The 23,855-nt window shown below is 57.0% G+C and overlaps 1 protein-coding gene across 4 annotated transcripts in view; it reads left to right on the top strand.

Annotated features, from left to right (window-relative positions):
* ITGB4 (integrin subunit beta 4) overlaps positions 1-23,855 on the top strand; it is a 28,856-nt gene continuing 5,001 nt past the window's right edge. For 2 of the 4 annotated variants that reach the window (XR_005603340.1, XM_039562294.1), the window contains exons 1-36: positions 1-469; positions 4,735-4,826; positions 5,103-5,185; positions 5,662-5,763; positions 6,172-6,376; positions 6,898-6,994; positions 7,402-7,573; positions 8,212-8,475; positions 8,876-8,965; positions 9,127-9,249; positions 9,366-9,533; positions 9,804-9,880; positions 10,037-10,248; positions 10,547-10,650; positions 10,803-10,901; positions 11,672-11,798; positions 11,934-12,053; positions 12,539-12,645; positions 12,970-13,003; positions 13,443-13,631; positions 14,136-14,239; positions 14,584-14,642; positions 15,246-15,269; positions 15,429-15,577; positions 15,659-15,838; positions 16,384-16,532; positions 17,004-17,208; positions 17,684-17,844; positions 18,201-18,381; positions 18,566-18,703; positions 19,207-19,389; positions 19,591-19,722; positions 20,729-20,929; positions 21,820-21,993; positions 22,478-22,651; positions 23,572-23,721. Coding sequence is in view for 3 of the 4 variants with exons in the window: in XM_039562294.1 (XP_039418228.1) it covers positions 465-469; positions 4,735-4,826; positions 5,103-5,185; positions 5,662-5,763; positions 6,172-6,376; positions 6,898-6,994; positions 7,402-7,573; positions 8,212-8,475; positions 8,876-8,965; positions 9,127-9,249; positions 9,366-9,533; positions 9,804-9,880; positions 10,037-10,248; positions 10,547-10,650; positions 10,803-10,901; positions 11,672-11,798; positions 11,934-12,053; positions 12,539-12,645; positions 12,970-13,003; positions 13,443-13,631; positions 14,136-14,239; positions 14,584-14,642; positions 15,246-15,269; positions 15,429-15,577; positions 15,659-15,838; positions 16,384-16,532; positions 17,004-17,208; positions 17,684-17,844; positions 18,201-18,381; positions 18,566-18,703; positions 19,207-19,389; positions 19,591-19,722; positions 20,729-20,929; positions 21,820-21,993; positions 22,478-22,651; positions 23,572-23,721 (4,834 nt within the window). In the remaining variant the exon portion in view is untranslated. The remainder of the gene's footprint in view (positions 470-4,734; positions 4,827-5,102; positions 5,186-5,661; positions 5,764-6,171; positions 6,377-6,897; positions 6,995-7,401; positions 7,574-8,211; positions 8,476-8,875; positions 8,966-9,126; positions 9,250-9,365; positions 9,534-9,803; positions 9,881-10,036; positions 10,249-10,546; positions 10,651-10,802; positions 10,902-11,671; positions 11,799-11,933; positions 12,054-12,538; positions 12,646-12,969; positions 13,004-13,442; positions 13,632-14,135; positions 14,240-14,583; positions 14,643-15,245; positions 15,270-15,428; positions 15,578-15,658; positions 15,839-16,383; positions 16,533-17,003; positions 17,209-17,683; positions 17,845-18,200; positions 18,382-18,565; positions 18,704-19,206; positions 19,390-19,590; positions 19,723-20,728; positions 20,930-21,819; positions 21,994-22,477; positions 22,652-23,571; positions 23,722-23,855) is intronic. The other 2 variants (XM_039562296.1, XM_039562295.1) reach the window with 2 other exon arrangements.

The raw sequence follows: 23,855 nt of genomic DNA, 5'->3' as shown, positions 1-23,855 counted from the left end.
GCGAGGGAGCAGTGAATGCCAGCCCTGCGTCACGGGCACCCCCTCCTCCCTCCCGGCTGGGATAAAACTTCTCCTCACCTGGCATCCAATCTCATTTATCGCAGCTCCCACTTTTCCTCCCTGCCAGCCCTTCGGGAGGGCGAGGGGAGTGAGAACAAAGTGGATATTGGACTGGAGGGTACAGGAACCTGCAGGGAGTTATGTGGGATCGCGGGCTGGCTGCACTCCCCGCCGGACCAGGAGTTGACGTTTAACCGGAAAGAGAAAAGGGACACAAAATAGAGAGGAGGGAGGGGAAAAAAAAGGGGGGGGAAAAAAAAAAAGCCCAAAGCTGGAAATCAAGTTGCAGCAGCGAAGCAGCACGTTCCCCCTCTGCCTTCGGAAGAATTTCTTGGCTTGGTGTGTGGGTGCCTGTTATTCGGGCTGCGGCAGAGGATTTGGACTCTGAGTCAGACCCAGCGCTAATGAGGTTTGTGGAGTTAATTCAGCTGTGCTCTGCAGTGTCCAGTTCGCTTGAACTTTGCTGCGTTGATGAAGCGGGCAGTGAATTAATGCGCGGGCAGGTGGGCAGGACACGGAGCGCGGGGCTCAGCCCCTGCCCGCCTGTTCCCTCTGTTTTTCCCCCGGTTTTTGGCTGTCGGACACTGTCCCGTGCCTCTGGGCTGGCTGGGAAAGGCAACGCTCGTGGCCGGGCAGGGCTCTGGGGGCTGCACGGGTCGGGGTTTGTCTCCGCAGGTATTTGGGTGGGGGTCAGGGAGCGGTGGCGGGGGTGCCGTGGGTGCGACGGCAGAGCCGAGCCCTTTAGGGACAGGCTGTTGGAGGTTTCGGGGGTTGCCCTGTCCCTCAGCCCAGTTCCAGGGGGAAAGGCTGTTGTGCCTCGGAGCTGGCACCCAGGGAAAGCTTTCACGGGTGAAAGTGTGCGAGGTCAGCGGGGCTGTGGGTGTCTCCGACCCGCGGAGCCCACCGGGGTTGTTTTCCAGAACTGTTGGCTGCCCGTGCAAGGGCAGAGCAAGGGAAGGGGGGTTCCCGGAGGAAAAGGCCAGCAGGAAGTGGGGGGTTCAGGGTGGGCTTGGCTGACCTGCAGGTGTTGGGGTATTTGCAAATTGGTGGATCTGAAACGGACAGGGAATAGGAAAAAGGACAGGAGGATTGGTGTGAGGGGGCTGACAGGCATGGGTTAGGTGGGGGAAAAGGGGGATGAAGAGCACCCGCACAGGGGAAGGAGGCAAAAAGTGTCTTGGGCCAAAGGAGCAGAGAAAGTGGCAGGAAGAGCACATGGAGGGAACGGGAGGGTCCCGGGGCTGTGCGGGCATTTGGGCAGTCCCCAGGCAGGGTCCTGCCCTTCCTTCTCTGCTCTTTGGGGTTCCTCCCTGCCCGAACCCGGGGGCAGAGGGAGGAGGTGGTACCACAGCCACCAGCCCTTCACAGCACACAAAGAGCTGCCAGCAGCTCCAGGTGGGTCCCTGGGCTGGGTCCTGCTGTGTTTTGTCCCTGGCTGGGGGATGCTGGGGGCTGTGTCTGGGGTCTGGAGCTCAACCTGGGAGCTGAAAATAACAAACGGAGACGCTTGCATGGAGTGTCCCAGCTGGGGAAGGAGGGGAAATGGATGGGGAAGGCAAACAAAACCAGACCGGTATGATTTTCTGTGTAAATGATGATTTGATTTGTGGGTCGAGTTTTTGGGAGTTTTTTTGGGGGCCTGGCTTGATAATTTCCAAGGTTTGGAGCATGGTCCCAGCAGTTCTGTGGCACCGCAGGTGCAGGGGAGAGAGAGAACACGAGCTGTGTCCCCGATCCCCTGGGCTGTGGCTGCAGTGCCCATCCCCAGCACACACGGATGCGTGGATGGTCCTTGATGCCGTGCACCAGGGTCAGTCCCCCACACAGCCCCCATGGCTGCAGCCATGGAAAGGGCAATTCCACCCAAGGGAGGAAAGGCTGTGCTTGGGAACTCACCGATTTCCTGCTCCCATGTCCCAACCTGCCGGGTGTCCCCCACGTGGCAGCTGGGACCAGGCTCCTGCTGTTGCTTTGTGGCTCATCACAACCTCCTCCTTGTTCCCTCTCCCCCTGGAGTCTGCCACTCCAGCCCTGTCCTCTGTCCCATTGCACCAGGGGTTTGTTCAGAGCATTGCCTGGATTTTTGGGGATGAGGTAGCCAGCCCCAGCTTCTCCAGACTGAGGGGTTCTTGGCATAGTCCTGGAGCAGGTTTGTTGGCTGTGCTGAGGAGCAGGGCAAAGGCTGGGGGAGCAAGAGGAGACCAGGAGGAAATGCTGGAGCAGGTCTGGGAAGTGGTAGGAAGTTTGTGTGCAGCCAGGAGCTGTTCTGCCTTTCTCCTTGTTTTTGCACTACTGAAGAGATTTTGTTGTTGTTGCTGCTGTCATCATGAAAACCCAACCAAATCCTGCAGCTTTCCTGAAGTGAAAGTGGCATTTTCCCTTCCATAGGACACTTCTGAAAGCGAGGGGTGGCCGCTCCCGTATTTTTGCACAAATATTGCAGGCTGCATTCCTGCGGTGGCAATGCTCTGTGCCACCAGCACCCGGCCTGCTGGCATCTGCCCAGCAAAATCCTTGAAGGCTGAAGGCTCACAGGCCAACAGGACGTTAATATTGAGCAGGATTTTATGGCCTTTTATCTCAGCACTTGAAAAGAGATGATGGCAATTTATGTGCCCGAGGCCCAGGGTGTGTCTGTCTGTTCCTTGGTGACTTTTTCCTAGCTGGTGATTAAAGGATGAGGAATTAGGTCCTTGGGAGCTGAGCAGTCTGGTCTCATACTCAGTCCTTTCCTTGTGGCTCATGCCATAGTGGGAGATGGGATTTGCTGAGTACCCAGGTGATGTTTTTGATTGTTTTCCTTCCACGGACTCTAAGGATTTCCTCCCTACCGTTTCATCCCACCTCTAACTGGCACCTCCCCACGCCTCCGTAGCACTGCCCTAGGCTGGGGCAGAACAAGGGAAAAAGGGATTTTCCTGGCTTCAAAATCTGCCTGTGCTGGTAGCAAGGGACACAACGTTTGCCAGCGAGTGCTGGTGTGAGGACTGTCACTGAAGGAGGTCACAGGCATGTCCAGAGTGAGGAATGTTGGCCTCAGAGCCAGCACTGTGACTTGGCCTGGAGGGACAGGGACCACCCTAAGCCAAACCTGCAAAGGGCCCGACTGGGGACAGTCAGTGTGACAGGGAGGGAAGCAGAGGAGTTCCCTTGGCCAGCTGGTCCCTTCTACCCATCAGAAAAGCAGCCCATTGGCAAAATAGCACATTGGCTGTGGGTCCTGAGGAACAGCAGAGCTTCCCGGGGTTTCCCTGCAGAGATGCTGCCCTGAGGCTCCCGTGTTCCTCACGTTTGAGCCACTGGGCATTAATGACTGTGATAAATCCCTCTGGGCACGGCTGACAGGATGAATGAGACACTGATGTCCTGTCACCTGCTGCCTGTGTATCCAGTGACAGTCACAGGGAACCAAGTGCAGCTACCAAGGGAGATGTCCTGTGGTGTCGATGCTGGGCTGGTTGAGCCCTGTGTCACAGCACTTGCTGCATTCAGTGTATTCCACTGGCTGCAGTGGCCAATGCAGGAGGCAGAGGCCAAGTGTGATCTGGTGCTGCCGAGATCAGGTTGGGTCTTTCCAGGGGTTTCCCTGCAGCCCAGGCCAGGCTGTGAGTAGCTGAGTCTCCAGGTGACTGCTGTGTGTGCTGGATGTCCCTCAGGGAACTTGGACACTGTTACTGCACACAACAACTATTCCTGTTTCCTTTCCCTGTTTTAAGTGGTTTTCACATTCTTTTCATTTTAAAGTCAGGGCTACACAGCAAGAAGCTACAAGACAATTGTAGCTTCATTCACATTTTATATTTCACAATTGCATCTTCCAGAAAGGAGATGCTTTAATTGTATCTTTACAGTGTTGTTTTTTCCTTGACTGCTCTCACTTGCCCTGCTGGGTACCAGAATGAACCTCTGGCACAGCAGCTGCAGAACTCGAGCTCCAGCTTTGTCCCTTTTGTTTACCATATCCAAATGCTGACTTCTGGGTGGCAGGTTCTTGTTTTCTCAGTCACGTGTGGTGCAGGGAGAATGGTTCACTCTGTTTAGGATTTGGCCTCTGTGTCCATCAAGGAGTCCTGCTGCCCTGGACAGGACAAAAGGGAGCTGCCAGGCTCTCAAAACCACAGATTCATTCAACAACTCCAAAACTCCAAGCCTGGCATTTCCCAAGGCCTCACCCTCTTTTTATTGTTGGCTTGACCATCCTGGAAACTCTTAGTGTGATAGGAAATAGCTGAAGGGAGGGGTCAGTGTTGCTTTTGGGGAGAGATGTGGACAGTCGCTTTGTTTTCCTCCGTGGTTTTTTTTTCCCTAACCTGCCAGGAAAAGCAATGTCTTGGCCTGGGCAGTGCTCACACGTGTGGATGGTGCTGGGCTCTGGCCAGGAGCCTCCTGTGCTCCAGCTGCCTGCACTGTGCTGCTGCTGTCGAGCTGGGTACCCTGACTCCAGGCACAGGGGTGGCATTGTTGGGAATTTTGAACCTTTTTCGATGCCTGGCTTTGCTTTCATGCCCTGCCCTGCAGAGCTCAGCAAATGCTTCCAGCCTTGGCTTCCCTGGGATGTGAGGGCTGTTCCACCCCGGCAGGGCTGGGAAGAGGCTCTGTGGGAGCTGCCCCGGTCATACCCAGGTCCATTTCCATCCCTTGGCTCTGTGCAATGTAGTGATCCCTTTGTTTCAGGAGGAAGAGGATGAATGTGCTGCCACGGGCATGTGCCAGGCTGCTCCTCCTGTCCCTGCTCTGCGCCACCGGCCTCTGCCAATGGAGCAAAAGTGAGTGGAGCCGTGCTGGCTCTGTCTGCCACCTCCCCTTGGACACTGTGTGTACCTGTCCTGGGCTCCAGAAACACCAGTCCTCGTGTGGATAACACCTGCTGGGTGCTTTTCCTGCTGTTTTGGGGCCCAACTCTTGCTACCCCGCTGCTGTTTTGCAGCCAGTTTTCACTAACCAGGCACAACCTCCCTCTCTCCATGGGATCAGCCTTTCTCACACCCTCCCACAGCTCACTTTGTTTTCCCCATCCCTGATGCCCCGATCTTTCCTGGCAGATAACCGCTGTGTGCTGTCCCGGGCAAAGAGCTGCACTGAGTGCATCCGTGTGGATAAGGACTGCTCCTTCTGCACCGACGAGGTGAGACCTTGCAGGGCAGCCTGGGGCTCCCCTTCCCAGCCTGCTGATGGAGGGATCCCACCACCCTCAGTGGGAGAGGGACACGAGCAGAGGCAGCTTCTGGATCCAGCTTCTCATCTGGATGGGAAGCACTGAAATGTGGATTTCCTTTTGGTGTGGAAAATGGGGAGGGAGGGGAGTCCAGGGCAGAATTGCAGCAATACAGGGGTTTATCAGAAAATCTCACTGTGCCAGAAACATGGTGTGCAAGGGATGGAGGGAGAGTTTTATCCCACACAGCCCAGTAACTCACTGGTGGTCACATTTCAGCTGCTGGCTCTGTGCGAGGCTCGTCCCCATCTCTCTGCCCATCTCCTGCTCCCAAAAGCTCATAATGCTCTTGGCACAGGACCCTGCTTCCTGCCCTGTTTATTTCCCCCTTTCACAGTGGATCTGGTGCTGTCTGTGGCTCTGAGGCTGTTCTTTCTCCCTGGCAGAGCTTTGAGGAGCCACGATGTGACCTGCGGGAGAACCTGCTGCGCTCAGGCTGCGGCGAGGCCAACATCGTGTACACCCAGGGAGAGATGAGGACACTGAAGGTGCGTGCTGGGGACACAGCCCGTGCTCAGCCTCTCCTGAGGGGTCCTTCACATCCTCCATCCTCCTCTAGAGTCTTCAGCAAGAAGGCCCAGATACTGTTTATTGAGTGTCTACTCAAAAGCAATGCCTTCCCTGGCTGGTGGACCTGTGGGCCACTGGTCCTGATCCAGGCTGGGGTGACTTTGCAGACAAAGCACGTGTAAGCAAAATGCTCACATCCTTCTGGAGGAGGTGCCTGGCTGGACACCTGGGGGAGGCTGTTGGGCAGTACATGAGGGAGGGGAGCGTGCTCATCCCTGCCTTTGCACTCCCCACACACCTCCCTGCTCCTTGCCTCCTCCTCCTCCTCCTCGTCGCACCCACGCTGGAGATGGAGTCCATCCCCTTCACGTCACTCTTCTTCACAGAATGCCAGCATCAACACGTCCCTGCAGAGGACCCAGGTGTCCCCCCAGGCCATGTCCATTCGGCTGCGGGCTGGGGAGGAGATGAGCTTTGTCATGGACGTCTTCCAGCCCAAGGAGAGCCCTGTGGATCTCTACATCCTCATGGACTTCTCCTACTCTATGTCTGATGATCTGGACAACCTCAAAAGCATGGGGCATCAGCTAGGTGAGAGCAGAGCTGGGAGAAGAGGGGAGCCTGCTCCTGTGCTGATGAAGGCAGGCAGCTTGCTCCTGCCTGCGGCTGCAAGTCCTCTGCCAGCACCAGAGAGGGGAAAGCAGCTGGCAGTGGGCTGAGAGGTGTCTGTTTTAATTAGAGCTTCTCATTATCACTGCTCTGTGCAGCCCCGTGTAGGGATGTCTCTCTGGTCCTGCAGGGATCCTCACATATGCTCTCCCCTGCCAGCCCAGCGTGAGGCTGGTGCCTCCCAGAGCTGATTTGTACAGGGCCTTTGGTGTCTTGAACCTGCTGGGTGCTCTTGCAGGAGCTCCAGTTTTGGAGCTGCCAAAGGGGGTGTGGGTTTCTGGCCTATAAAACCCCAGAGATCTTAAAGGATGACAGTTTGGGAATCTTATCTAAGAACTGACCAGCAGAGAAGATGCCCACAAAAGGACTTCTTTCCCTGGAGCAGGGAGCTCACAGGCATCTGTTTATTTATGAGTCTCCCCCTTTCTTTCCTCTCCTCCCAGCGGGCTTCCTGCAAAACCTGACTTCCAATTACACCATCGGATTTGGCAAGTTTGTGGACAAAGTCTCGTCCCCTCAGACAGACATGAGACCCGAAAAGTGAGTGAGCCCCTTGGGTCCCTGAGGTGGGAGTAGAGGGAGTGGAAAGTGCCTTCTGCTTCTCTGTGGCTCTCAGTGCCTGCAGTGCAAGAGCCTCCGTCCATCTCTCTGCCTTCACTGCCCGTGTCTTCCCTGGTCTCCCTATCCCTCAGGGCTTGCTGCAGCACCGTGATAATGCCAGCAGTGTCATCCCCTGCTTTCAGACCTTCCCTGCTCTGCCACAACAGACTGCACAGCTTGTCTTCTCCTCTATCTCTGCCCTCATCCCTTCTCCCTCTCAGTGCTGGTGGCTGAGCTGCTCAGCTCCGTGACTTCCCTTGAGGGACTCTCCCCACACCTCCTCTCCTTGCACCCCAGCATCCCTTTGCTCCTGCCCCACACAAGACCCCTGGTTCCATCTCTCCTAGGCTGCGTGAGCCCTGGCCCAACGCCGACTCCCCGTTCTCCTTCAAGAACGTCATCCGCCTGACCAGCAACATCAACGACTTCAGCCAGGAGCTGAGCAAGGAGCGCATCTCTGGCAACCTGGATGCCCCCGAGGGCGGCTTTGATGCCATCCTGCAGACAGCTGTTTGCAAGGTGAGGATGGCCAGGGCTGTGTTTTTAATGAACGGATCTTCCTGATGCCCACTGATGAGCAGAAGAGCCACACACTGGGCAGCCCAGAGGGCAGCCAGGGAGCCCAGGTTCAGCTACAGTTGGTTCCTGCCCTCCCAGCCACACACTCCCAGAGCCAAGCTGTTTTGCATTCCAAATTTTTCCTAAGTCTTAAGAACATGTGTGTGTCCTGGTGTTTGATGCCCAGCACAGGAGCTGCTTGCTGGGCACCCTGCATGTGCTCTTTGCTCTGTCCCCCTCCGTGCCCGCGGTGATGAAACTCTGCTCCCTGGAAAAGAGCCCACTTGGGCTTGGCTGCTTGGCTGAGGGATGAGCACAGCTCCAGACATGTCCGGGGAAGCGTGGGCTTGCCCCCTGTACACACATGTGCCTGGCACCGAGCTGCTGGGTGGGAGACACCCCATGCTTTGGGGGTGCCAATGGGTGCTGGGGTTCCTGGGGGCACATGGCTGGTTGTGTTTGCTGCCAGGAGCAGGTGGTGCCTTGTCCCTTGGGTATTCCAGCTCCTGTCAGTGCTGGCTTGCCAAGGGCTGCAAATGCTGCGCAGGGGTTTGGGAGGCACAGAGATAAAGGTTCCTTCTCCCCTTCCCTGGCTGCAGGATAAGATTGGCTGGAGAAATGACAGCACTCACCTGCTCGTGTTCTCCACCGAGTCTGCCTTTCACTATGAAGCTGATGGTACCAACGTCCTGGCAGGGATCCTGGCGAGGAATGATGAGCAGTGCCACCTGGACAGGCACGGCACCTACGTGTACGACACCAAGCAGGACTATCCTTCAGTGCCCACGCTCGTGCGCCTGTTGGGCCAGCACAACATCATCCCCATCTTTGCTGTCACCAACCACTCCTACAGCTACTATGAGGTGAGGAGACCACGGCAGTGATGCCACGTGGGATTACCTTTCCTCCAGGACCTCTGCCTCAGCTCAGCTGTGAGGAGAAATTGTTCTGCCATCGCTTGTCCCCAAGTGCTGAACCAATACCTTGATATTTGGGAGGGTGCCACACTGTGCTGGGGGGCTGCTCTGGGTTGTGGGAGGTCTCGGGGTGTATTACTGGGTGCAGGAATCTGAGCTTCTAGAGCTCTCCCTGTGGTGGTTTCTGCTTCTTGTAAAGCAGTGGAGGCACAGAGTTGGAGAGTAATTTAGGTTGGGAGGGGCATTTGGAGGTCTCTGATCCAAGTCCTGCTCAAAGCAGAACCTGCTCCCGTGATAGAGGAGGGTTCTCACGGCCTTGGCTCAGGGAGCTCCTGTCTCTCTGCAGAAGCTGCACAAGTATTTCCCCATCTCTGAGATCGGGGTGCTCCAGGAAGACTCTTCCAACATTGTGGAGCTGCTCCACACAGCCTTTGAGGTAATGGTGCTCTCTGGGGCTTCACTCTGGCTCCCAGGGAGGGCAGAGGGTGGGCACCTCCTGAGCGGGCAGGAGGCAGGATGTGGCCCCTCTGGAGCAGGCCACGGGGTGCTCCCGGGTCCTGCTGACAATCAACGTTGTGTTTATCCTCTGCCACCCAGCGCATCCGCTCCAAGATGGACATTCGGGCTGATGCCACCCCCAAAGGCCTGAAGACAGAGTTCACCTCCCCAATGTTTGAAAAGACAGAATCTGGCTCCTTCCACATCATCCGTGGAAAAGTGGTAAGTCCTCGGATGGCAGCGGAGGGACAGCACGTGTGAGGGGATGAGCTCCCATGTCCAGCTGGGATGTGGTCCAGCAGAGCTGGCTCATCCCTGCAGTGTGTCCCTTCCTTCAGGGCAAGTTCCACATGCATGTGAACGCTCTGGAGTACGTCGGTGGGCAGCACGTCTGCAGCCTCCCGGAGAAGGAGCGGGACGGAGTCATCCGCGTGAAACTCACGTCCCTGAGCGACAGCCTGGCGATCAAAACTGCTGTCGTCTGCGACGTGTGTCCCTGTGAACAGGTGGGGTGATGCAGAGAGGTCCCCTGCATCAGGCCAGCCTGGGGTGGGAATGTGTTGGCTGGTGCATGTGGGTCCTGCTCGACCCCTCAGCGATGCTCAGCCTGGCCAAGATCTCCATCACTGCCCTGTTCCAAGCTGAGCGTGGTGTCCTATGGCAGAGCTTGGTCTTCAGGGCAAAACTTTGCCCCTGGATCTGCCCTTCTGATTCCTGAAATGGCCTTGGGGGCAGCTGGGCCCATTCAGCAATGCCACTTCTCTCCTCTCTTCCAGCAACAAGAGTTGGACTCGCCCAAGTGCAGCTTCCACGGGAACTTTGTCTGCGGACAGTGCATCTGCCACCCGGGCTGGTAAGGGCTGTGTCCAGATCCACACCCCTCTCTCCCAGGGATCCTGCTGGGTCCGGGGACCCACAGTGACACACACTCATGCCCTGGGCACCCTGGCCCGGACCCCGCTGTGCTGCACTCTGCTCCTGCCTCTCTCAGCACCATCTCTGTCCCCAGGCGAGGGGACACGTGCGACTGCTCCCCGGCCTCATCCCTCAACAACAAAGCCTGCATCCGCCCGGGGGACACGGAGCCGTGCTCGGGGCGGGGCGAGTGCCTGTGCGGGAAGTGCCAGTGCTACTCCGAGGACCAGACCCTGCGCTTCGACGGCGCCTTCTGCGAGTTCGACGTCCTGCAGTGCCCGCGCACCTCCGGCTTCCTCTGCAACGGTGAGAGCACCCCAGAGCCCCCCAGCTGAGGCATGTGCTGGGTCTGGTGGCACAGACGGGGTGTCCTGGACTGGTGGCACTGGCACGGGGGGTTGAGTGACCAGTGATGGGCGGCAGGGACTCTGCGCTTGCAGACGGGCAGGGAGGATGCTGTGGAGTCTGTTTGCAGCCCCTTTGCACCCCAAGAAGAAGCCCCTTTGCAGCCCCTGTGCACCCCGAAGAAAGTGAGGGAGGCACAGACAGGGCGGGGGGAATGGCCCAGCGCTGGAGCTCAGGTAACCCCTCCTGTCACCCCCAGATCGTGGCCGCTGCTCCAGGGGCGCCTGTGTGTGCGAGAGCGGCTGGGAGGGCCCAGGCTGTGAATGTCCCACGAGCAACGACACCTGCATCGACAGCCGAGGGGTAGGTGCTGCCCTGCCCTCCCCAGGGACCACTGCGCCAGGCAGATCCTCAGGGCTGGAATCTCTGGGCTGCTGGGGCACCTTGCCGAGTCCCAGAGCCACTGTGTGTCTGTGATTGCTCTCAGACACCGGCTGCCGCCTCTTCTCTCCCAGGGCATTTGCAATAACCACGGGAGGTGTGAATGTGGCAGGTGCATCTGTGACATGGCTTCGCTGTACACCAGCTCCACCTGTGAAATCAGCTACTCCCTGGTGAGTCCCTCCGGGTTTATCACTTATTCCCACGCAGAGCCTCCAGGGAAGGAAGGCAAAGCAGAGATGAAGGCACGTCTCAGTCAGGAGCAAAATCCTGAGCAAGCGTTTTTCTCACCTGTCTTGTGGCCAGGAAGGGGCTGGCATGGGAGCTGCTTTGTAGCCACCAGCTGTTTTGCCCTCCTGTTCACCAGCAGCAACTGTTGGGAGTCTGTCTGTGTTTATCTGCACCCTGGTGATGGGCAGAGGTTGGAGGCTCAGTTTGTGGCTTGTTCTGATTTGCCTCAAGACTGGGAAGAAACTCATTTCATAGGATCACAGACTGGTTTGGTTTGGAAGGGACTTTAAAACTGAACTCATTCCAACTCCCCTGCCATGGTCAGGGACACCTTCCACTAGATCAGGTTGCTCAGGGCCCTACCCAACCTGGCCTTGAACACAATTGATTTCCCCGTTGACAAACATGGGCTAATCCCACAGGGGGGATGGAGAAAGCTGGCTCGATCGTGTTTTAGAAAGGCCACTGAAACCCTTGGAGAAGATCTAATTGCTGCCCAAATGCAGGCTGTTGGTATAAGGGATTTTGGAGGCAGCTGGGCTTATAAATCCCTCATTAGCTGCCTGCTCTCAGTGACTCCTCTTTTTGACCTGGACCTTGCCCTGGCACTGGGGTGAGGATGCAGTGCTGTGTCTCCAGCTCTGCCTTTCAGAGGCTGTGTCCTCCCTCGCTCCCATGGGTGTCCCTGACCATCCCACCCCACCTCTCCCAGGGCTTCCAGGCTGTGTGTGAGAGCATCCGGGACTGTGTCCGCTGCCAGACCTGGGGGACGGGCAGCCTGAAAGGGAACTGCAGCTCGTGCCAGCTGCAGATCCAGATGGTGGAGGAGCTGAAGAAAGGTAACATGAGAAGCAGAGCTGGGTGCAGACACGTGCAGTGTCTCCTGCGTGCCCTGCTCCGTGTGTGCGTGTAGGGTGCTCCCCAAGTCGTTCCTGGCCCTGGTGACTTCACAACTGTGTCCCCTCTCCCCGCAGAGGAGGCTGGCGAGTACTGCTCCTTCCAGGATGAGGATGATGATTGCACCTACCATTACACCCTGGAGGGAGACCCCAGCGTCCTCCCCAACACCACCGTCCGTGTGCAGAAGAATAAAGGTGAGCAGGGATCTGGGAGGAGCAGGGGATGTCCAGCCTGGGGTTTGGATCAGAGTGACCAACTCCACAGTGCCTGCAATCCCTGCTTTGTCCCTTTGCTGTGCCCCTGGGCAGGGTCAGCTGCAGGCAGCACCTCCCTGCCCACCTTGCTGTGTGACACGGGTGGGTGACACTGTCTGTCATGTGAACTGCAAGGTGTGGAGCGTGGCGCACTCAGAGAGACCTTTAGGGATCAGAGCTGCCATGGGCGGGGATTGCTGCAAGGTGCTGCACAGCCCTTTGGTATGGCTGGGTGTGAGCAGAGGTGTGGTAGCCCTCCCTGAACAGCATTCCTCGTTGTGAGGAATTCCCAAGGTTAACTGGGCTGCTCCATCCCTCAGAGAGCTGTGGTCCAGCCGTTCCCCTCTGTCCCTGCCTCCCTGCTCCCTCCCTGCACACCGCACATGGGGGCTGATGCCTGGGAGTGACGTTGCTGTCGCTTGCAGAGTGCCCACCTGGGAGCTTCCTCTGGCTCATCCCACTGCTCATCTTCCTCATCCTGCTCCTGGGACTGCTGCTCTTGCTCTGCTGGAAGTTCTGTGCCTGCTGCAAGGTGAGTGTCTCAGCTGGCTGCCCCAGCCCAGGGAGAGAATCATGTATGGCCAAAAACATGACGCATTTCTAGAATCCACCCAGCCTCCAGCATGGCCAGATTGGCTGGGGATGTCCCTGTGGTATCCAGCACCTCTGTTATTGCTGACATGAGCCACTGGTGAAATTTTAGCCAGATAATCCCCTATCTGGCTAAAATCAGCTTGAGAGCCCCATGCACCCGCTGCCCATGCATCCCTGCTGATGTGGATCCTCCCGATGGAGACATGGAGGGGTTTTGTCCTTGGCCACAAAGTGATTGTGTCTCTGGCCGTTTGTTTTCTAGGCTTGCCTGGCCCTGCTTCCCTGCTGCGCACGAGGTACCAGCCCTTGGTCCTGGGGGAAGAAGGGTCTGGGGGATGCACTGCCTCCCTTGGTTTGGGCGTGTGCTGGGATAGGGATCCCTCCTCTGTGAGCTGGAGAGGTGGATCAGGGAGAAGGCTCCTAGCAGAGAGCCTGAGACAAGGAGCCCTGGAGATGCTGGTCCACTTTTCTTCCCTGCCCCACACCATGGGATGCCCTGCTGGGAATCCCACTGCTGGCTCTTCCTGGCCTTGTAATGCTTAGCTGGTGAGATGTGTTCTCCCTGCTCATGGCCACCCCTTGCTCCCTTCATCTCACTCCCCTCCCGAGATCCTAACCCCCTTAGCATGGTGGAAACCCTAAATATCCCCCAGAACAAAGTGTCTGGCGTTGGGAAGCTGGTGGCTGTCGCTGTCCCAGTGTGCCCAGGCTCTGACCCCGCCCCTGGCTCTGCAGGTCGCACCGTTGGCTTCAAGGAGGACCACTACATGCTCCGCCAGAGCCTCATGTCCTCGGACCACCTGGACACGCCCCTGGTGCGCAGCGGCTCCCTCAAGGGTCGGGACACGGTCCGCTGGCAGATCCACAACAATGTCCACAAGCAGGGCGTCCCCTCCCCTGCTGCCACCAACCCCAAGGACCTCAGTGAGTGTCACCTGTGAAGGACAGGGCAGGGGAGGTGTTGTGGCTGCTGTAAAGGACCCAGAGCCTTGCTGGTGGCCCCGGCGTGTCACCTCCCAGCCCAATTACAAGGGTGATTGTTCCTTTACCTGCTTCCATCCTGGGGGAAGCTGAGCAGCACAGTCCCGTGTCCAGCCCTGTTCTGTGGCAGGGCCCTTGGAGGCCTCCTGATGTGCCCTGCTTGTGTCTTAGTCTCATGAGCTCAGTGACCCAGCCTTGATTTTGTTGCCTCATCAGTCCAGAGCCACCACTGGACACTGTTTCCTTCTCTGGATCTCGCAGAGAGCTTCCCAGTTCTCCCTCCCGTTCTCAGAGAGGGTTTTCCCTGCTGGTGCTGTGGGGTTGGGGTGTTGGTGACACAGGAGCTGGACACGGAGCAGGGTGTGTGTCCCCGTGCTCCCAGCCTCTGGGTGGGTTATTTCTCTGACCAAGAAGGAAGGAGTTTGATTTGGGAATTTCTCTTTGCAGTTCCCTACGGGCTGTCTTTGAGGCTGGCCCGGCTTTTCACGCAGAACCTGGTGAAACCGGACACCCGGGAGTGCGAGCAGCTGCGCAAGGAAGTGGAGGAGAATGTAGGAGCCTGGGCACAAACAAGGGGGGCTTGGGGTGGCCTTGGGGACAGCCACACAGGAGCAGTTTTTCTTCTTTTGTGAGAAAGCACAATTTTTAAGGTCACAATTGTAAGAATTAGCAAAGAATCTCGTTGAGGTTTCAGGTTTGCTTTGGGGCATGTGATCTGAAGCTCCTGTTTGGCTTCAGTTTGCAGCCTCTTGCCGTGTCCTGGGGAGAAAACTGGTCTGGGAGGGCCTGGGGTGGGTCAGAGGGCTCCTGTGTTTTGTGGCAGCAGCATCTGCTCACTGAGCACATCCCTGTTCAGTGAGGGATACACTGTGAAAGCCCCTCTTGCCCCGTGCAGCTGAACGACGTTTTCAAGCACATTCCTGGCTGCCACAAGGTCCAGCAGACCAAGTTCAGGTGAGTCAGTGGGGGAGAGACTCCTGCAGGGCAGGGTTCCCCCAGGGTGCTGCTGATGATGGGATGGACCAGAGAGCTGGGGGGTGAAATCTGCCATGCTGGGAGGGAGCGTGGGCTGTGAGACAAGCCTGGTGTGATGCTTCACCCACCCAGGGCTGCAGAGCAGAGCCCACCCGGCTGTGGAGGAGATCTCAGCTGAGTCTGGCTTTGGAGCAGCAGGAACAAATCCTGGTTGCATGGTGCTCGATGGGAGAATTCCCACTGGCTTCAAAAGTTTCAGCCTGATGCAAACTTAGGAGAGCCTGGTGCAGGCCGGGAGGAATTTGGGGATGCCAGTGCTGAGCAGGGAGTGGTATCTCCTCCCTACAGCCTGATGCAGATGTGATCTCCCCTGTGGGCACGTTTCCTCACTGCATTGGGAAACCCAGGGCAGGAGGGAGCAGCCGGGCAGGAGGGAGCATGTGCTGGGGCTCTGCGGGATGGGTTGGCACCCGCGGGGCAGTGCTGCAGCTCAGACCTGCACAGGGCTGTGATTCACACAGCACTTTGTCTCTCTAAAGGTGTTAGTCACTCTGATTTGGTTGGGTTTTTTTATTCCCCCAGGTTACAGCCCAATTCTGGGAAAAGGTAAGAGGAATTTGCAGCTCTCTGGTGCAGCTTCTCCCTCTTTGTACACACACGTGTGGGGTGACTGAGTGCGCCACACACTCACTGGCCCCCAGCTGCTGTATGAGATGAGTTACTCTGGTCTCAGCTCTCACCTGCCTTTCCCTCCCCCCCTCCCAGGCAGGATCACACCATTGTGGACACGGTGCTCACCGCCCCTTACTCAGCCAAGTCAGACATCATCAAAGTGGTGGAAAAACACGTTTCCCACGAGGCTTTCAATGATCTGAAGGTTGCACCGGGTTATTACACAGTGACCTCAGACCAAGGTAGGGAGCAGAGCCCAGTGCTGCCTCCTGGCTGGGTACAGGGGGTTATTTCCCACCTCTCACCCTTCCCCTTTCCCCCAGACGCTCAGGGAATGGTGGAGTTCCAAGAGGCCGTGGAGCTGGTGGACGTCCGTGTCCCGCTCTTTATCAGGGAGGATGATGATGATGAGAAGCAGCTGCAGGTGGAGGCCATCGAGGTCCCCAACGGCATCGCAAAGATTGGGCGCAGGGTTGTCAACATCACCATCATCAAAGAACAAGGTAAGGGGCTGTGACTCTTTGAAGGTGTTGGTGTTTGAGTGTCCCGTGTGCAGACGGGCTGGTGTGGTTTGTGAGGCACAGTCTGCATACCTGGGCACCCCCAGAGCAGAGACTTGCTTGGTGACTCCTTTCTGAAGTCACCTGGGTCTAAACTGGAGCATCCTTTAAAGCATCCAAAGGAGGGGCATCTTCCCTGCTGGCAGAAACATTTGACCATCACAAGTTTAGATGCTACCAGTTCCATGACCGAGTAAGGGCTTACCACATTCCTCTGCTGCCCCAGCTCATACAGTGCTGGAGTGAACCCAAACCCCCTTGATGTTATTGTGCTAACGTCCCCAGCACGTTCCCTCTGCTTCCCACCTGGCTGTTCTCAGCAGGGAGCACAAATGGGGAGTGGTGATTCTCCAGCCCATGCAATGGGGTTCCTGCACAGTTCACACCTGTGGGTGACAGGAACTCTCTTCACGGAGGACACCTGAGTGTTTGTGATGTGATTCTTTGTGTGCTTGCTCTACATATTCCTTCTCTCCTGCCCTTTCCAGCCAGCAGCCTCATCACCTTCCTGCAGCCAGCCTATTCCCACAGCCGCTTTGATAAGCTGGCCAAGATCCCTGTCGTGAGGGAGATCCTAGAAAACGGGAAATCCCAAGTCACCTACAGGACCCGGGACCTCACCGCCAAGAATGGCAGGGTAAGGGTGGTGCTCCTGGCCTTGGCAGGCAGGAGTGGGAATGTAGGGCTGGGAAAAGGCCAGCCCTGGGGGTGCAGAAGAGGGGTTATCAGGATGTGGCTGGGGGAGAGGGGACCCAAGGCTTGAGGTCAGCACAAAGGTAGACATTCCTCTCCATCCCTTGGTCCCTCAGGGAGGGAGGACCTGAGAGGAGGCCTGTGCCTGAGGCAGAGGGTACTGGCTGCCCCTGGAGCTGTGGGCACTGGGAGGCAAATGGAGATTGACTGGGGAATGAGGGAAAGCTCTTTGGGAGTCTCCTCATGGATGCTGCAGGCTGTAATCATAGAATCATGGAACACTTTGGGTTGGAAGGCACCTTACAGATCACCTTGTTCCAAGCCCCTGCCATGGGCAGGGACACCTTCCACTAGATCAGGTTGCTCAGAGCCCCATCAGACCTCACCTTGAACACACCTCTTCCTTCTCCTCCAGGACTACATCCTCACGGAGGGTGAACTGGTCTTCCAGCCTGGGGAGACCCGAAAGGAGGTGCAGGTGCCCTTGCTGGAGCTGACAGAGATAGACACCCTCCTCAACAACTGCCAGCCCAAGCAATTTGCCATCGACCTCCTCCACCCCAAGTACGGCGCCAAGATCGGCCGCTACCCCCAGACCACGGTGACTATCGCTGACCCAGGTAGGGGCTGGCAAGCAGGCGGTGACAGTGGCTGCGGGGGCTGTGGGACTCCCCCTCCCCGGACCAGCCCACCCCGATGTGGTGCACAGAGTTCCAGCGTTGCTCAAAAAGCCGCAGCGAGGTTCCTCCAGCTCCGACTGGCGGATTTGGGTCCCCCTCTAGAGGCACGAGTGGGAATGATCAGTGGGCAGGGAGAAGATGGATCGTCTCCCCGGGTAAAGGAAATTAAAAGGGATTCTTAATTCATTTTCCTTGGGAATTTGAGTGAAATCCATAAAAATAAGGGAGAGGTAGGACTTGCCATGAGTGGTGCGTGGTGCTTCCTGTGGCTGGACAAGGAAAACTGTCATCAAGTGGGTCAATGACATAAATAATGGATTTATCACAGCATGGCAGGGCAGTGCTGAGAGAGGCACGCTTCCTTCTTTCATCCAAGGGGGAGGACTGGTGCTGATGTGATCTTTCTTGTCTGCAGAGCTGGTGGATGGTGTCCCCTCGATGTCTGGCCTGAGCCAGGTCCCCCAGTCCCCCAAAGGCCGCCTAAGTGCACCGCTGAATCCCGATGCCCGTGCGCTCAGCTCCAGGGAAATCAGCTTCAACTGGTTTCCTCCACCGGGAAAACCCCTGGGGTACAAGGTAAGGGGTGAGTGGATCCCAGGGAAGAGTGTGGGTTCCAGCCTGCAGGTGTTTCACACAGACATTTGTACCGAAAGGATCCAAGTACACACCCAAAAAGGGAGCAAGTTCATCCCTTCTGGTCCCCTCCATCCTTAAGGAACCACTGCTGGGTGGATGAGGGATATGCAAGAAGGATTCCTGGTGACTCCATCTCCCTTTCCATCACTTACCATGAAGTGCCCAGACTGTCCTGGCCTCCCATTTCAGAGGAATGACACAACACCGTTCCCACAGCAGATTTAGTAAGAGACAAGGAGTTTGTCACCCATTATGTGAGGATCTGAAGGAATCACGGCTTGCTCTTGCTTTGCCAGGTGAAATACTGGATCCAGGGAGACCCTGAGTCAGAAGCCCATCTCATTGATGTCAAAACCCCATCAGCACAGCTGAGTAACCTTTACCCCTTCTGCGACTACGAGATGCAAGTCTGCGCCTACAACGCCATGGGAGAAGGGACTTACTCGGACATCATCCGCTGCCGCACGCTGGAGGAGGGTGAGTGACCCCACACCTTCCTTCCCTCCACGTGGGAGCAAGTCTGTACCTCTGCACCCAGCACTGGGGTGAGGCCTCCAGCCCCGAGTGTCTCCCACTGCAACCCAGCTGTGATCTGGGGAACTCTGGGCACCCACTGGTTCCTGGCTTGCAGTGATGGGGACCCTTTGCTTTTCCTTCCCAGTGCCCAGCGAGCCTGGGCGCTTGGCTTTCAACGTCGTGTCTTCCACCGTGACCCAGCTGAGCTGGGCTGAGCCTGCGGAAACCAACGGGGAGATCACGGCCTACGAAGTCAGTTATGGGCTTGTTAACGATGACAACGGTAAGAGCTCATCTTTGGATGGGACAGTGCGGCCAGGTGAGGGGTAGAGGACACTTTCTGCAGGCTGGGCTGGTCCCAAGCAGCAGCAGAGCCAGAACAGCTCCAGGCATGTTTCTTTTGAGAACTGGCATTTGGATGGGTCACTTGATGGAAAGAGCACAGAAAAATCACCAGTCAGGATTTAACCCTGCCAATGCCAGAGAACTCTGTTCCCATTCACTTCCAAAGTGTTTTATGTTGTTTTTCATGTCAAAAACTTAGTTCACAGGTCTAGATAAAGGATGGGGTGCCAGGAAGGTGTTATTTGTGACACAGAACACCTCTCCTGTAGCTTGACTTCAGCATTCAGTTTGGGAATTACCCTGAGATGATGCTGCCTGTTGTGAGCAGCCCAAAGAGCTGCTGCACTTTTTCCAGAGCCAGGCTGTATCCTGACACCAAAGTGCGGGGTGTTGTGGGGTCCTCTGTGCCTGGTGGGTGACAGGCGTGCTCATGCCTTGCAGTACCCGTTGGGCCCATGAAGAAGGTGCTGGTTGAAGACCCCAAGAAGCGCATGGTGCTGATCGAGAACCTGCGGGAGTCGCAGCCCTATCGCTACATGGTGAAGGCCAGGAACGGCGCGGGCTGGGGGCCTGAGAGAGAAGCCACCATCAACCTCGCCACGCAGCCCAAGCGCCCCATGTCCAGTGAGTGCCAGCCTGGCCAGGGGGCAGAGGGGCAGGAGCCGTGCTGGGGATATCACCCCAGCTGCTTCCCCGCCTCCTGTTTGCTCTGCTGCTCCAGCCACCCTGGGAATGCTGAGGGCCAGCCTGAGCATGGTGTGGTTTTTTGCTGCTTGTGTGGTTTTCTTCCTGCTTGTCTAATGGCGCTTTCCACCTCTCCCGCAGTCCCCATCATCCCTGATGTCCCCATCATTGATGCAGAGGGAGGTGAGGACTACGACAGCTACCTGATGTACAGCACAGACGTGCTCCGCTCTCCAGCCGGCAGCAAGCGGCCCAGTGTCTCTGATGATTCAGGTTCGTGTCTCTGAGTTTGAAAAGGTCATTTCTAACGTTCATTTTCCTTAATACCAGCTTTCAGTAACGAGCTTCACTGCTCCTTTCCATCTCTCAGAGATGGGGAGATCCAGTCGTGGAGATGGTGGAGATCGGCCTTTCCAAAGCTCAGTAGTTGCATCCATGGGAACACTTGGCTGCTCACAGTGTAAATAAGACCAGTGCCTCCTTGTCATAGCCATGGGGCAAAGAGAAACCTCAGTGTGGGGTGGGAGAGGAGCTCTTCATGGCCCTCCCTGCTCATCTTCCCTTTGTGTTGCCATTTGGCTGGACCATGAGAGTTGACATCAGCAAACAAGCGCCGGCAAAGGCACAGAGCTCTGAGTCCCCTGGATGCTTGGGATCTAGGCTAAGCCAACAGGAGGGAACTCAGCAGTGCTGGGAGGGCACTGGCCTCTCTTCCTCTATCCCTTCACTTTCTGAGTGAGGCTGACTCCCTGGTCTTGTGCTGGGAAAAGGAGGGGAAATGAACCATAAATGAAGCGATGGGGTGTGTCTGTAGGATCTTCTCCGGGGGGGTTCTCCAGGGCCTCGGACCCAAGAGCGAGTCCCTGGTCCTTTCAGAGAGCAAGGTGACGGGAACAGCAGGAGTCCAACCACCCCAAGTGAGCATCGAAGAGTGACGAAACCTCTCCTGAGCAGAGGACAATTGTTGCAGACTCTTCATGCAGGGACAGGCGTCCGGTGGGACTTTGACTCTCACCTTTTGTCATGATGGACACAGGGCTGGAAAACAGTCCGGGGGTTGAGGAACCCCCTGCATGTCACGCTCCCACCATTCTCCACCTACCAGATGGTTGCACCACCTGAACTCCTCAGCTCACACTTGGCAACACAGGCTGTGAACAGGCGTCGTCCCCACTGGTTCTTGTCCCTTCCTGTCCCAGCAAGCAGCACGGAGGTGGTGGGTGGCCCACCCTGACCCCTGCAGACCGTGCCAACACCAGTGCTTGCGTTGTCCCAAAAGGCTCCAGGTGGAAATTTGTGCCGTTGCTGGGAGAAGACCTGGACCTTCGCCGCATCACCTGGAGGCTCCCCCCCGAAACCATTCCCCGCCTCTCTGGCAGCAGCCGCCTCTCCTCGGACACCGAGGGGCTCCTCCACGAGGAGGACAGCGCTGTGGCTCCTGGCAGTGTGAGGAGGAGCGGGACGCCCCGGCCCCAAGCAGGTGAAGGACGGCTCCGTTACAGCACTGAGTGTCCTGTCTCGTCCTGCTTTGAGCTGAGGGGCCAGCGGATGGGCTCTGTGTCCCCTGCCTCCCCTTGTGTGCCCACCCTCGTGTTGGTGTGATCTGCTTCAAAACCTTGTCCCGGTGTGTCTGCTCACGAGAGTGTCAAGGTAACCCCCATCTCGGCACGGACTTGGGAGCCTGCTAGCAAGTTGCTTCTACCAAAGGCTGGACCTTCGAGGCAGGAGCAAACTCAGATGATACCAGCTAAGTGCCACCTCCAAGGGCAGCTCTTCACCTTAATTAAGTGCCCCAAGCTTCTGGGGCAGATCTGCTGGACTGTTAAACAGAAATCACTCTCTCACAGGTGGCTGATCTCTCCTGGCCTGCTGGGAGGGGATGGGGATTTGTTTGTCAAGGACCAGAACAACGGAGTGGAGTTTGCTTTTCAGATCCAGCTGAGATGGGATCCAGGATGAGATCTGGAGAAACCGCCTCCATAAAGGGCCGTTTTCCTTCTTCCACCTTCTTTTAAAATCTGAAATTATAAACCTGTGCTTGCATCTAAGGGGAGATGTGAGAGAATGTGGCGAGAACCACAAGGCAGTGCCCCAGCAAGGCCGAGGTCTGGAGTTACCTTGGGCACCATGGGTGTGTCTGGTGCTGGGTGTAGGGAGAAGTCTTTGTTTACCTCTTTGTTTTTGTGTCACTTGTTGGGTGTTGTGGCTTGTTCTAGATGTAGCGTTCCAGAACCACCTTCCAGAGTAGCTGAACCTAGGATGTAGCCAAGGCAGGGGGGGCACCACGATGCCTCCTGCTTCCTCTCCATAGAAACTGGAGCAGCAGCTTTGTCCACAGCCACGTTCCTCATGGTGTGCCCTCTTCCACAGAGCACTTGCTGAATGGCCGGGTGGACTTCTCCTTCCCTGGCAGCGGCAGTGGCACCCTGACCAGGACAGCCAACACCAGCTACCACCAGCTGAGCTCTCACATGCACCAGGAGCACAGGGTGATGGGGAGCTCCTCGCTGACAAGAGACTACTCCACGATGCTGATGGGGCACGGTGAGTACCACAGGGATGGGACCCATCCTTCCCTTCCATCCCCATGACTGCCTTTGGACCTGCACCCTAAAGTCCTCGTGGGGTGAGGACTGTGCTCACAGCTAAGGGGGCCTATGAACCCCAGGTCTGGAAGGTCATGTCCCCACCACTGATCTTTGGTGCTTTGCTAAGGCCTCTCTGCTTCCAGACCAGTTTGGAAGGGGTTCGCACCCCCCACATGCAGGGTGCTCAGGGAAGGGAGCTCCATCCTTATCCTCACACCACAAAGCACTCCAGGGAGAGCACGTGTCTCTTCTCCTCACTCTATCCAGCAGCGTGGTTGCCTTTCAGCTCCACGTGTGTCAATCAGCTGGTGCTGACAGAAGGTGGTTCAAAGATTCTTCAAACCTGAGCCTTAAAAAGTCACCTGTGCAGGAGCCTGGGCTGAACCTGCTCTGAGATCTCCAATGGTGTTTTTCTCTTTCTTCTTGCACCGCTTCTGTAGATTACCCGGGGACACTCCTCCCTCCCATCCATGAAGATGCTGGGAGGACACTCCTCCGGCCCCGGGACGTGGGTTTCAGGAGCAGGGCAAAGGTGAAGGGTTACTACCCCAGCATTGGCTGTCGGGACTCTATAATCATGACTGATGGGTCCGCAGGGATGTGCAAGTACATAGGTACAGCTTGTGCAGTGTCTCCTCCCAGCCACACATCCCATAACAGCCCAGCCACCGTCCACCCATGAGCTGCTGCCATCCACTGCTCACCCCAAACCTCCTCTCCATGGCTTGCTGTGTGCTGTGCCGATCTTCCTCTTGACCCAGCCTGCGCCTCCATCACATCACCTTTCTGTTTGCAGGTGAATTGCAGGTTTCAACCCACCTGGACTGATTAACATTCACCACCACTGCTGCCACCGTGCTCTGATCATCAACTCATTGTCCCCATCCTCTTCACTCCTAATGAGCTTCTTGTTCTCAGTCTTACTCCACAGGCCTTCGGAGAACTCTTGAGGAGAACGTGTGCTCCTTCTGAGATGTCCCTCTGCAAGCTCCTTCTCAGTGAGGGGTTTCAGTCCCTGTGTGTCACCTGGGGGCCTGTAGTGCTCTCCATGAGCTTTGTGTCCCAATGGGACAAGCTGAGGAGCACCCAGATGTGGTCCCAGGCCACATGAACAGAGCCTGGAGGTGTTGGGCTGATTTAGCTGTAGATTAGGGCCAGTCTTAATTGACCTACACCTGATGAAGTCTATGAAGCTTCTAGCAGACTGGACAGGGTGCTTAGGGTTGAGCGAGGAGGGTCACAGCCAGCACCAGGCCCCTGCTCTGGGCTCTCTGCCACAGGGGCATGAAGCTTACCTTAACTTGTCCCACCCAAGCCTGGCACCCTGAGGCCGTGGGACTTCCCTGTAGCTGTGCAGAGCCAGCCAGCCCCCCCCCACCCCATGACAGGTCAGCTTGCAGAGATGACATCTCACCACACCCTCCCCGAACCATCAGGACCATCCCATGTTTGCATGTGCCACCCCCTCCTCTCCCCCAGTCCCCTTAGCCCCTGTTCCCAAAATCTCCAGCCTGATGCTCCCTTTCTGCCTCAGACTCCAGGAAGCCGCTGGGCATCCCTGACACCCCCACCCGCCTGGTGTTCTCTGCCCTGGGCCCCACGTCCCTGAAGGTGAGCTGGCAGGAGCCACGCTGCGAGAAGGAGGTGCAGGGCTACAGCGTGCAGTACCAGCTCCTCAATGGAGGTCAGTGAACTGGGGGGTTGGCTGGAGTCTCGTGTGGTGGAGAGTCTGCTCTGGGTCTTCTGGCTCTGGAGGACCCTGCTCTGAGAGAGGGGGGTTGGACCAGATGATCTCCAGAGGTGCCTTCCAACCTCAGT

This window comes from Corvus cornix, chromosome 18 (genome assembly GCF_000738735.6).
Source record: "Corvus cornix cornix isolate S_Up_H32 chromosome 18, ASM73873v5, whole genome shotgun sequence".
Taxonomy (NCBI): domain Eukaryota; kingdom Metazoa; phylum Chordata; class Aves; order Passeriformes; family Corvidae; genus Corvus; species Corvus cornix.
This window is presented reverse-complemented; position numbering and strand designations above follow the sequence as displayed.